Consider the following 11,843-nt stretch of genomic DNA (forward strand, 5'->3'; position numbering starts at 1 on the left):
TCTTCATTTTTTTTTCTTTCACTGTTCAATTTTTTATTATTCAAATGGCTGATACAGTTCCAGTCAACCCCGCAACAGGCGGCCCAGCAGCACAGAAGAAGCCCTTCACGCTGCTCGGCTGCGGCCTCTCGACGCTGACCCTTGTGACGGGTGTCTTTGTCGCGCTCTGTAAAGATACCGACCCGCCTCCTCCCCACTCTCCGAAATCAACCATCGTCACAGCAACAAACCATCGTCATCACGATGCAGCGTCGAGCTTCGGGGCCTCTGTCAGTGTGTGTGCATGAGGACCGAGCCGTGCGTCACCGTCCGCCGTTCATTCCACCCTTCGCTGGGGAGGGGTCGCTTTTGCTCGGCAGCTCCTTCACTCTCGTAGTAGTGATGCTGAACGCTAGAGAAATGAGAGAATGGCCAAACGGTGTCCCGGTTTGTGTCGTCTGACTGGGCCAATGCAGCAACTGGAGTTGGACTGCCGTGCTTTTTTTTTTTTTTTTTTTTTTTTTTTTTTGGCTGGAACTGGGATTGAAGCCTGGTTCCAACAATGCTCAAAAGTACTTGCTGGTTGCTGCGATCGGACGTCGAGCGAGTGCTTGTCAGAGTTGAAACAAAACTCTCACGTTTGTTCAGCACTAGCAGGATTAGATCGGATGTGGCGGATGAGTGAAAAACAAGGGGATGAAGGTGTGGATGAAGGTCAACTCAGCGGCTGAGCGCGGTTTGATTGCGCCGCTTTGGCACCTGAATGCAGCTCAAGTTTGCAACAACTGCACTCAATGTGATTTTCAATAACCATTTGGGGGTTTGACCTCGATCTTAATGCATTGTTTCTCACTATGATTTTCTCGGGTCGTTCTTTGAACAGTGACTATTCTGTGCGGTGTCATTACGTGCATCGGCATCGATGGAACATGTCTCGCGGTTGGCATCTACATGGTGTAAGTCCTGAAAATGTATCATGTCTGTTTGGGGGTTTGTAATGCTCAAAAACCGTCGTTCTCGTTCACTTTCACGTTTTGCCAGCTTCTTTGGTGTGCTGCTGTTGGGCATCGAGGCGCCCGTGCTGTTCAACTTTTCCAACCCGACTCGCAAGATTGGCGACTTTTTCCGCAAGTTCAAGCACTGGCATCGTGCCATCCTCATCCCAATGTAGGGCTATTTGGGACGTCGTTGCGATTCTGTGTTTGTGTGTTGCATTTGTTTGACGCCAATTTTGGTCTCTAACCGATTGATTTCCACTTTTTCTTGTTTGTTGGGGATTGTGCAGCCTGACCATTGTCATCTTCTTCTGCATTGGCGTCGCCTCTGTGATTAGCATTGTTCTCTTGCTGCTGCTGTGCATGCTGCACGTCTTCACAGCCCTGGGTCCTCGCGGCCAGGACGCGCCCTCCAACTCGACCGCCGTTTCTGCACCAAGCACGCGCGGCTACAAGCAACAAGCCGACCTCGACGAAGAGGAAGGCGGTTTGTAGTTTTTGATGTTGATGTTTGATTGCATCTTTCCTTTTGTTCGCCCAGTTCAAAAAAAAAACCCCAAAACGTTTGTCATGATCTCTCCTTCTCCTTCTTTTCCAACTCTATGATTCAAGCTTGACAGTTTTTCGGTCTGAGCTTTTTTGATCTACCTACTCTTCATTTTTTGGTGTTCCATTATTATTCGATAAGCCGTTCTCCGCCAATGTCCAACATTTACCTCGACGATCGCATGTACGGCAAGGCTGATGTGCGCCTGCTCCACGTCCGCCGCGAGACTCGCTTCCACCATGTTGTGCACGAGCTGCGCTGCCGTGTGCTGATGCGCCTCGCCTCGGAGATTGACTTTGTGACGGGCGACAACCGCGATATCGTCGCGACCGACACGACCAAGAACACGGTCTTTGCCCTCGCCAAGAAGGTCAGTCCCCCGTCCCCACCCCCGTCCCTCCACAAACACGCAAAAGTTGAACGAGCAGCCCGTGCTTGTCTCGGCTCAAGTGCTACGCAGTCCGGAGAATGCGGCAGAAGACGGTCGCAGACCGACCAACGAGGCATTTGTGGCGTGTTCGATCTCAATGGAAAATCACTCTTTGGATTTGCCTTCTTGCACTCAAGTGCGAGAACGAACGGCTCCAAAAAGCTCGATCGCACAATCGCACACATGAGGACAGAAGAATCCGACTCCAATTGTAGTGATTGAGTTGAGTTGAATGTGTGAAACTCACCACCCACCCCCGCTGCTGCTGCTGGTTCCGGTTGGATTCCAGGTGGGAGTGACCTCGGCCGAGCAGTTTGCGTTGGCAATCTCAAAGCACTACTTTGACCAGTACAAGCATGTAAGTCGCAAAATTGTTGTGCAACAGATCGCAAATCAAGCACGCTCGGGCATCACGCTGATTGGTCTCAATGCTCAATTTCTGCTTTTTTAGATTGAGGCAATGGATGTCAGCATTGACGAAACCCGCTGGACTCGCGTGCAAACCTCCGAGCAGCCCAAGCCCCACTCGCACGCTTTCATCAATGCCCGTGAGTGCGTGCGAACCATCTCCGTCACCCAGACGCGCGGCCAGCAGCCCGTTCTCACCTCGGGCATCAAGGAACTGGAAATCATGAAGACCACGCAGTCTGGCTTTGAAGGTGATGCTCCTGGTGTTGTTGTTGTTGCTTTTGTTCTTGTTGAACAAAGCACAGCTGCTTTGAAGGTCTGGCTAACGTTTTGCCCGCTTCTTTCTTTCCCTTTTTCAAACAGGCTACATCAAGGACGAGTACACCACTCTGAAGCCCACTGCCGATCGCGTCTTCCGCACTGTCGTCTCGTGCCAGTACACTTTTGACCCGGCGAACGTGCACTCCATCGACTACGAGGCCGTCTTCCAAACGGCTCGGGATGCCATTCTTTCGGTAAAGCTTTGGTTGTCTCCCAATCTATTTTGTCGTTTTTGTTTTGTCATCCTAACGCTGCTTCATCCCTTCTGATTTAATCGGGACTTTTCTCGCTCTAGGAGTTTGCCGGCCCTTCGGAGCAGGGTGTCTACTCGCCTTCCGTCCAAAACACCATCTACTTGGCCCAGAAGCGCATCATTGACCGCGTCGCCGCCGTGTCGCGTGTCACCATTGAAATGCCAAACCGCCACTGCATCTTGGTTGACTTGTCGCCTTTCAAGCTGCAAAACAACAACGAGGTGTTTGTCGTCACTGGCGAGCCTGCTGGCCTCATCCGCGCGTCCATGTCTCGTCTCGGCAGCTCGATCAAGTCCAAGCTTTAAGAGAATCAGCCAACCGTTTGTTTTTTCAATGCTGTGTGTCTTATTCACACGGTTGCGACCGCATGTCTGAAGCATTGAATATGAACCACTTGCATTTTGCAATAAAAGTGTAGTGAAATGAATGGTCCTGGGAGCTGCACTGGGCACGAAGCTCCACACCAATCTCTGCAATCTTCACCAAAGGTGTGGGTCAGCACCTTATCAGATCGTACGAAAAAAGCCGAATTTCATTGGAATCAACACAAACTTTGACACTCGACATACAGCAACAAGAGATAACGAAAAACACTCAACAGGCAAAACTAGAGCTCCATGCGCTCCAAGAAGTGCAGGCCGAGATGCTCGGGGATGCGCGTGTTGTGCAGGACAAAGCTGCGGGCTTTCAGGTTGGGTGGCAAAATGACGTCCGATTCAGTCACTACGAGCGTGGAGGCCATGGCGGCGGCGACCTGTTTGCCGGGGGACATGACGTCCACCGAAGGAGCCACCTCTTGTGGCTGGACGCCACGACGCGTTGCGGCGTTCACGGCGCGCTGAATGAACGAGCTCGAAACAGTCTCATCAAAGTCGTCATGATGGTAGGCCTGGAGCAGCTTTTGCAGCTGCATCGGGTTGAGGTGGGGGCAGCGTTCGCTCATGGCATCCATGTCATCGAGCGTCTTCTTGCGGAGCTGCAGCACCATGGCCGCCTCGCGCACATGCACCAGTCGACCCCACGACGACTTTTCAGGCAAGCCGTTGGACTTGGCCCACAGGCGAAGCTGATCGAGGTTGAACTCAATGTGAATACCGCGGTTGAACGTTGCCAGATCACGGCGCAGCAAGAGCTTGTTGACCAGGTGGCCATCCACATAGGTGAAGATGGTAGCAAACGCCTGCACCATGATGGAGGGCTCGGTGTAGCTCGATTTGAGCACGGCAAGCTTCTCCGACAGGAACTGCAGCAATCCATCCATGCGTGCGAGAGAGGACGGATCGGGCGTGTTGCGGCGGAACAGGCCAAAGAAGGACGTGGGCGCTTTGGACAGCGGCACGCCAGGCGCCTGCTCGTGTTCAATCACAGCCATGACGAGCGGGCCAATTTGCTCTTGCAGTTGCTGAATCATGCGCCTAAACCAGCAGAACCAAAATAACAGTGAGAAGTCTAGAACAAAACTTTGAAAGGAGGAGGGAGGAGGAGGAGGAGAAGCAGACGACATACCGGTAGGCCTTGGCGATAATCTTTTCGAGGTCTTGGACAAGATCGGCAGTCGAAATGCGCACAGGCCCCTTGTCGTTGGTAAAGCCGAGGAAGAGGTGGATGCAGTTGGAGAGCCAGAAGGACGTTTGATGGAAGTCTTGCTCCACCTCCTGCGAAATCCGCCCATACGAGAAAAGACAAAATGAGTTGAACAAGAAAAGTCGAGTTAAAAACAAAAATATCGAGTTGGTTTCGCATCGTCCCTCGCTTCACTTCATCCAATTCTTTTCTGCTTCATCCTACGCCAGTGGCACCATTCCCCTTCCTTTCCACTATTCGCCAACAACCTACCGTAAGCTTCTTGTCGAGTTCTTCCGCAATCATGGGCATAATCAGAGCCAAATTCTCCGGACGGTTGAGGTACACGTCAAAGCGCAGGCAGTGCAAAAGCACTTGTGCAGGGACGGGCTTGAACTTGACCAAGGCCGGCTTCATGCGACGAATAATAATGTCCAGCAGCAGCTGCGCATCGTCAGGGTCGTACGACAACAGGGCAATGGTGGTCTCAAACTCCTCCTCGATCAGCTGGCCAAGGGACTCCGATTGCGCCGATAGCTCGTCTGGGAGTGCAAGGGAATCGGTTCGGCGCGGGCCGACAGCAGCCTTTTGCGGAGTGATCATCGAGGGAGACGTGGGGTCCAAGCGCAGGGGCGTCATGGATGTGCCAACATCGTTGTTGCCGCCAGGGGTCTTGACGGGCGTGTGGGGCAAGTCGGCCTGGTGTTGCTGGTCCACATTCTCCTTGTTTGCGAGAAGCGACAGCTGCTGCGACACCGAGGTCGAGGGGGTGAGCGCCTGCAGTTTGGCCTCGCGCTGTTCGAGTTCTGCCACCGATGTCTTGAGGCTGGCGTTCTCGGTTGCAAGGTTGGACTTGTCCGCCTCAAGCGCATGAACGCTGTCGTGCAACTGCTTGTTGGACGCTTCCAGCAGAGCGAGTTGGGCAGCAAGGGCAGCCTCGCGCGCTTTGGACGCAGCCAGCTCCTTGCGCAGGGTCTCCAGCTCGGACAGGGTCTCCTCTTGGCTGGTCTGGGCCTCCTTGAGCTGAGTCTTGAGCGCGCGAGTCGCCTCGGTAGTCTCAGCCTTGCTCTTCTCAAAGCCAGCAATTTGCGCTTTGAGCGTTTTGGTGGCCTCCTGCAAATCCTTGCCTTCAGAGGTCTGCGAGTCGAGTCGCTGCTGCAGCTCAATGACCTTGTTCTCAAGCGTGTAGTTGACTTGGACCAGACGATTGACCGATCGAGCCTCCTCACGCAGCGCGCGCAATTCGCGGACGGCGCGGCGGCGACGGAACAGGGATTGCACAATCGTGATTTGACGAACCGACGCGCGGTATCGGTTGCGGGCCATCCATCCGCGTGCAGCGCGCTGAATAGCACGGGCAGCCTTGTCGGCACGCAGCTCGTGTCGCACACGGCGCGCAAACAGACCGCGGGCAAGGGCCTGGACGCGAAGCGCCGAGCGTCGCTTGGCGAGGAAGCGAACACGTTGCACGTGCATGCGCCAAACAGCTTGGATGCGAACGGCAGCGCGAGTGCGCCGCAGATTGTCGCAAAGCTTGCGGGCCAGGAATCCGCGCGCAAATGCCTGGAGCCCGATGGCGGTCTTGCGGATTTTGCGGTAGCGCTTGACAGCCACAAAGCGACGGAAGTTGGACTGGATTTTCACGGCGCACTCGGCAAGACGGCGCTCGCGACGGCGTTCCAGCACGGCCAGCTTGCCGGCGCGCAAAAAGATCTTCGTCTTGCCGAGCTGGAACTGCTCGGCGTCGAACGTGCTGTTCAGAATGAGCGAGCAGGCCTCGCGAATCTTGGCGACCTCCAGGTTGGCCTTGTTGTTGACAGCCTGCTGGCGCGTGAGGAAGGGGCGGTATCGCTCGCGGAACTCGGCATACGTCATTTTGCTCGGGTATCCCGCCGCGCTGATGCGGATTGTCTCGAGGACACCGCATGCTCGCAGCTGTTCGAGAACGTGAATGCGATCAAACACGAACGGCTCCTTTGCCATGTTGGGCTTGATGCATCGCACATAATGCGTGTTGGTGTGATAGATTGTGTCCATGAGCACCGCCAAGGATGCGCGGAACTGCGAGCCAACCGTGCTGAGCTTGGAGGCGTTCGAGCGACCCTTTTCCGTTCCCTTCAGGGCGGTAGAGGCGGCAGCAGCGGCGGCAGCCACACGCTCCTCCGAGAAGAGCATGGACAGGAATGGGACGGACGACGAGCGGACAATGGCGAGCAGCTCGTCAGCAATCTTGTCGCGATTCTTCTCGATAAAGTTCTCGACGCTGTACGTGACGCTGTGCGCGTAATGCTTGACAGTGAAGACGCCCTTGCCAATCTTTGGCACCACAAAGAAGGCGTGCTGCTTGTGCGCAGTGATTAGCTTTTGGACAAAGTTGTCGTCGGTGCCGTTGGGCAGTTTGCACTCTTCTTCGAGCAGATCGAGAATGCCCATCTTGGCCTCAATCAAGTCGAGGCAGGGCTGGTTGTCCACAAAGCCAATGAACGACCAGGCAATCTCCTCGCGAACGTACTCCTCCTGCTCGAGCTTGAAGACGTGGCGGTTGAACTGCTGCTGCAGGTTTTCGTTGGCGTAGTTGATGCAGAACTGCTCGAACGAGTTCAACTGGAAGCTCTCAAAGCCATAAATGTCAAGAATGCCAATGAAGGCGCGCGTGGTGGCGGCCACGCTCGTGTCCTTCAGCGACGTGTTGACGCGAGCCACCACCCAATCAAACAATGTGGCATAGAGCAGCTTGGAAAAGGCATCGCGCGTGTCGCTGGCCTGCTGTTGCGTCAGCGGCTTGGTGACGCGCTCCTTGCCCACAGAAATCATGCGATTCGTGAGCCACTTGGCAAGCTGGTCGGCCTCTGCACCCAGGAAGACGCACGCCTGACGCAGCGCCACGTCCGTGTCCGAGTCAATGACGCACGAGTCGGCGCGTCGAGACGAGACAATGTTCACGTTGCCGAGGAGAAGGATGGTCGACAGCAGCTGGAAAATGCCCTGCTGGTCCAGACTCGAAATGCCCACAGTGGTCATGGCCTTGCGCGTTTCGGCGTAATCGGCAGCGTCGTCAATGCTTTCCACGACTGGGTTGCCCTGCGACAGGTAGCGGTACCCAGACACTTGGTCGAGCTTCCATGCCAGGCGGTCGTCTTCCGAAGCACCGGCGCACATCTGGGCAGAGGTTGGTCGCGCAAAAAAAGAAAAGAAAAGCATGGGAAGGGGTGTGGTAGAGGTGGTGAGCGAATTTCAGACCAAAGAAACTTCACTGTTTTTGCTGGTTTAGCAAAACAAGTCCGCCATTACCTGGTAAAAAATGTGGTAGGTGCGCTCCTCTTTGGCGTGAAACACGACGCGAGACTTTTCAAGGAGATAGGTGCAGATCGACGCGCCTTTGATGCGATTTGAGGCGTTGAATTGGATCTGAATGTACTTGCCAAAGCGCGAGCTGTTGTCGTTGCGCGTGGTCTTGGCGTTGCCCAACGCTTCCATCAGCGGGTTGGACGCCATGATTTGGCGCTCGACCACCTGCGTTGAGTGTGCGCCGGCCGCCATGCTGCCTGCCGAGTCGACACCGCCGACCGTGGCCAAGTAGCGCATAATATACTTGGCGCTGACTGTCTTGCCTGCACCCGACTCGCCCGACACAATCACCGACTGGGACTCGGACAAGCGCGACATGCGTGTGAATGCCTCTTCGGCCACGGCAAAGAGGTGCGGATCGAGGTGGCCCATCGGCACGTCTCGGTACGCAGCAATCATGTCATTCGTGTACAGGCCCTGCATGTTTTGGAACGGATTGACGGCCACGAGCACAATGCCAGAGTACGTGTAGATGGTTCCTCGACCATAGCGGACATCGATGCAGTTGAGCACCGCTGGTTCGTGCAAGTAGCTCTGTGTGGTAACAAGCAGCGTGTGTAGGAAAGCGCAAAAAGGAAAAAAAAAAAAAAAACAAAAACAGAACAATCCGAACACATCCAAACCAAAAAGTTACAGTACGTGTGAGATTTCGTTTTTCTGCCCAGACAAAAATCCCCCAATGCAGGCTCAAAATCTTATTCGTAGCAACATCAACGAGAGAGAGTGTGTGAGAGAGTGAGAGTGAGACGGACCAAGTCGTCCTCCCCTCTGTTCCCCCTCGTGATCCCTCTTCAACAACTGCGCAAATTCTCAATGAGCGGATTCGCTGCATAACTTTGAGATTCTTGTCATTCCGCCATCACACAGACTGCAAGAACAAGCGAATCACGGCGGCTCGCATTTACAAAATAGAACACTCGGCTATATCAGTGTGAGTGATACGTCGGTGCTTTTGGTGGACGCGACATTGGGTGTACAAAACCCAAATGAAACGAAACTAAAAGGCTTTTTTTTTTTTTTTTTTTTTTTTTTTTTTTTTTTTTTTTCAATGCGTCCTGTTTCGTCCTCTCACACACTCAAAACCCGTCGTCGCTCCATTCCCCTCGGAGACACAGACTCCCTTCCACACACCACCCGAAGCAAAAAACAGCCACAAGCTGCGATGCACGTCCAGTTGCGAAAAAAAAACAAGTCCTACCAGGGTGGTCATGTCGTCGACGCCGTCGAGACGAGCTGGATTGTTGACGCACAGATCACCTTCGCGCAGCGGTCCGATGGTCTTGCGCTCGGCGCTGCCGCCGTCCAGCTCGACTTCGATCGTGTACAGCTGACTGTGAGCCGCCGCTGCCGCAGCGGTGGGCCCTCCCTGCTTGCCGAACGGAGCCAGCGCGCCTGCTGCGCTCGCTGCTGCAGCTGCCGCCGCCGCGTTCGCGGTCGATGCTGCTGCGCCCGACACTGGCGTCGCGGTGACGATGGTGGCTGCACGCCATCCCAGCGCCTTGTCGGCCACCCAGATCTGCGTGCCGGGCGACAGCAGATCGCTTTGCAGCGCGTCCGGAGTCGCTGGAGTCGAAGCCATTCCGAAACCGGTTTCAAAGCGGAATCAAAAAAAAAAGAAAAAAAAAAAAAAAGGAATGGAGGACGAAAGGATTGTTGCATTGACAGGAGCACATGATGAAGGTCAGGTATTCAATGAATGCATGGAGGAGAACATGGACCATACAAAACTTGATGCAGGAGAATAAATCCAAGCTCAGTACAGTCTCGCTTTTGGACGACGTGTCCGAATTTTTCCCGCGTTGTCAAGTTCTGTCAATCGTCCATCACTGAGCTGACATTTCAGGCTCCACATTTCCCCCACTATTCATTTGGAGATTTTGATTGTCAAGGCCGATCAGTCTTGCTTTTTTGCCGTTGACAAAGGCGATCCATCACAGGTTCATGGAGGGCAAATCCAGCATCAACGTTGCCATCATCGCCTATGGCTACGCCGGGCGCAAAATCCACGCTCACCTGCTCGCACGCACGCCCGGGCTTGTCATCTACGGCGTGATGGCGAGGTGAGGAGGCAGGGCTCAGCCCAGCAAAGGCGCGCGGCGGTGTCGCGGATTGATGACAAGTTGGGTCGGTTTCAATCTCACAAACCTCCAATTCTTGTGCGCTGCACCCACTCACAGATCCGCCGAGCTTCGCAACCAAGCGAAAATAGACCATCCAAGTTGCAAGACGTTCGAGACGTTTGAAGAGGTACAGTCACTACATTGTTTTTTTGTGTCAAAAGGCTACTCAAAAAGGGCTGACCTCACCTGCAATCGTCATGACGTGGCTCAGGTTCTTTCGGATCCGGACGTGCATCTCGTAGTTCTCGCATCACCTACTTCTCTGCATTGTGATCAGGCTGTTCGTGCCTTGCGAGGTTTGGCTTTGCTTCGGTGCATCGCTTGTTTGAGCTTTTGCGGCGTGTTCAGACAGCTCTAACAATTTCTTTGTCCCATCCTGCATCCTGCAGCCAACAAGCATGTCGTGACAGACAAGCCAATGTGCCGCACCGTGAGCGAGTGCGATCTGATGCTTGCCGCCGCCCGCGACTCGGGCAAGATGCTCAGGTTTGTTGCAAAATTCTTGTACTCGTACAAGCTTTTTTGTTTGGTTTTTGTCCGGATTGCCACGTTGCACAAAAATGACCTGGTCTCATTCTGCTCCTTGATGGTGGTCATGTCGACATCATCCATATCGATGGTTGCCTCTTGATGCTTGCAACAGTGTGTTCCAAAATCGTCGGTGGGACGGTGATTTTCTGACAGTGCAACAGGTGCTGGCGGAAAAGCAGCTCGGCGAGAGAGTTCGTTTTATGGAGCTGGCGTTTCAACGATTCGGCTTGTCTGGCAAGGCGTGGAAGAATTCCTCGATCGAGGAGGGTGCGGGCGCGCTGCTGGACCTGGGCGCGCACACGGTTGACCAGCTCAATCGGATTAATCAGAAGCCCATATCCACCATCTACGCACGCATTCTGAAGGTATGCAGTGTGGCTTAGAGTTGGAATCGTTAGGCTGTCGTGGAGTTGAATACTTACGAAGAGATGTTGGGGTTTGTTGCCACGTAGGACTTTCCGGAGGCTCCTGGAGTAGATAGCAATTCCATCGTAGGTGATTGCGCACATCTTGTACTTGCATTCATTTTGGCAGGCCGACGGAGAGAGAGGGACATGCGAGTCTCTGACGCTTTTGCTGTTTGTTACCCAGATTTTCGTCAACTATGTGGACGGCTCAACTGCCCTGCTCGATATTTCATCCATCGCCGCAAACCCAAAGCCTCGTTTCCATCTCTCCGGGCCGAAAGCCACCTTCACCAAGTATGGGCTGGATCCGCAAGAGCTTGCCATGGTTGCCGGTGACATTGACTCGGCGCGCGAGAGCCCTGCCAACTCTGGCACCGTCACCGATGGCGCCAGCAAAGCGGTTACTGGTAAGCTTCGAGCTGTTTGCTGAGTATGGTGGCGCTGTTACTGTTTTGGCGTTCAAGTGGTTTAACGCCATGCTGCCCCCCTCCTCTTCGCCTTCGCTTCTCCGCCTCTGTAGTCATTCCCACGCTTCCAGGACGCTGGCGCAACTACTACGAGAATGTGGCCGACCACCTTTTGCGCGGTGCCACACTGGAAGTGCCGGCTTCACAAATTCGCAAGAACGTGGCTGTTCTGGAAGCCGCCCAACTCTCCGCCCTTCACAACAAGGTCATCCCGTTTGCCCAAGTGTACGGCGTGACGGAGCGACAGGACTAGGCTTCAAAAGTCAGGGGTCTTCGATGGTCGACCAAGCGACACACGAATCAAGCATTGAAAAACTTCAAGGACTCGCTTTGCCTTGACCAAGCTGACTTTTTCGATTTCTGATTTCAGCTGCAACCTTTTCGTCCCTTCCGCAATCCGTTGGTCTAATCCGAATAATTTTCTGTCCTTGTTTTTGAAATCCGAATTTCGCGTTTGCAGTTGATTTACGGAT

General features: G+C 54.1%; 4 protein-coding genes across 4 annotated transcripts; 3 read left to right on the forward strand and 1 right to left on the reverse strand.

The window, feature by feature from the left end:
- Nucleotides 1–11: 11 nt before the first annotated feature.
- Nucleotides 12–1,548, forward strand: CAOG_05210 (hypothetical protein). Its single transcript, XM_004346845.2, has 4 exons — nucleotides 12–168; nucleotides 863–935; nucleotides 1,021–1,146; nucleotides 1,265–1,548. The coding sequence occupies exons 1-4, from the start codon at nucleotides 45–47 to the stop codon at nucleotides 1,467–1,469; spliced, it is 528 nt and encodes a 175-aa protein (XP_004346895.1). The 5' UTR covers nucleotides 12–44; the 3' UTR covers nucleotides 1,470–1,548.
- A 45-nt stretch (nucleotides 1,549–1,593) lies between these two features.
- Nucleotides 1,594–3,361, forward strand: CAOG_05211 (urate oxidase). The gene is made up of 5 exons (XM_004346846.2): nucleotides 1,594–1,891; nucleotides 2,241–2,309; nucleotides 2,403–2,610; nucleotides 2,723–2,874; nucleotides 2,976–3,361. Exons 1-5 carry the CDS (start codon nucleotides 1,676–1,678, stop codon nucleotides 3,237–3,239), a joined length of 909 nt encoding a protein of 302 aa, XP_004346896.1. The 5' UTR covers nucleotides 1,594–1,675; the 3' UTR covers nucleotides 3,240–3,361.
- Nucleotides 3,362–3,445: 84 nt separating this feature from the next.
- On the reverse strand, nucleotides 3,446–9,443 carry CAOG_05212 (myosin-Va). Its single transcript, XM_004346847.2, has 5 exons — nucleotides 9,044–9,443; nucleotides 7,789–8,379; nucleotides 4,771–7,656; nucleotides 4,441–4,589; nucleotides 3,446–4,349 (listed from the first exon to the last, which is right to left on the reverse strand). The coding sequence occupies exons 1-5, from the start codon at nucleotides 9,422–9,424 to the stop codon at nucleotides 3,542–3,544; spliced, it is 4,815 nt and encodes a 1,604-aa protein (XP_004346897.1). The 5' UTR covers nucleotides 9,425–9,443; the 3' UTR covers nucleotides 3,446–3,541.
- Nucleotides 9,444–9,613: 170 nt separating this feature from the next.
- On the forward strand, nucleotides 9,614–11,834 carry CAOG_05213 (hypothetical protein). Its single transcript, XM_004346848.2, has 8 exons — nucleotides 9,614–9,905; nucleotides 10,023–10,092; nucleotides 10,177–10,261; nucleotides 10,355–10,451; nucleotides 10,609–10,861; nucleotides 10,949–10,987; nucleotides 11,088–11,310; nucleotides 11,424–11,834. The coding sequence occupies exons 1-8, from the start codon at nucleotides 9,787–9,789 to the stop codon at nucleotides 11,621–11,623; spliced, it is 1,086 nt and encodes a 361-aa protein (XP_004346898.1). The 5' UTR covers nucleotides 9,614–9,786; the 3' UTR covers nucleotides 11,624–11,834.
- Nucleotides 11,835–11,843: the final 9 nt, after the last annotated feature.

The sequence above is a fragment of the Capsaspora owczarzaki genome (genome assembly GCF_000151315.2).
Source record: "Capsaspora owczarzaki ATCC 30864 unplaced genomic scaffold supercont2.8, whole genome shotgun sequence".
NCBI lineage: Eukaryota > Filasterea > Ministeriida > Capsasporidae > Capsaspora > Capsaspora owczarzaki.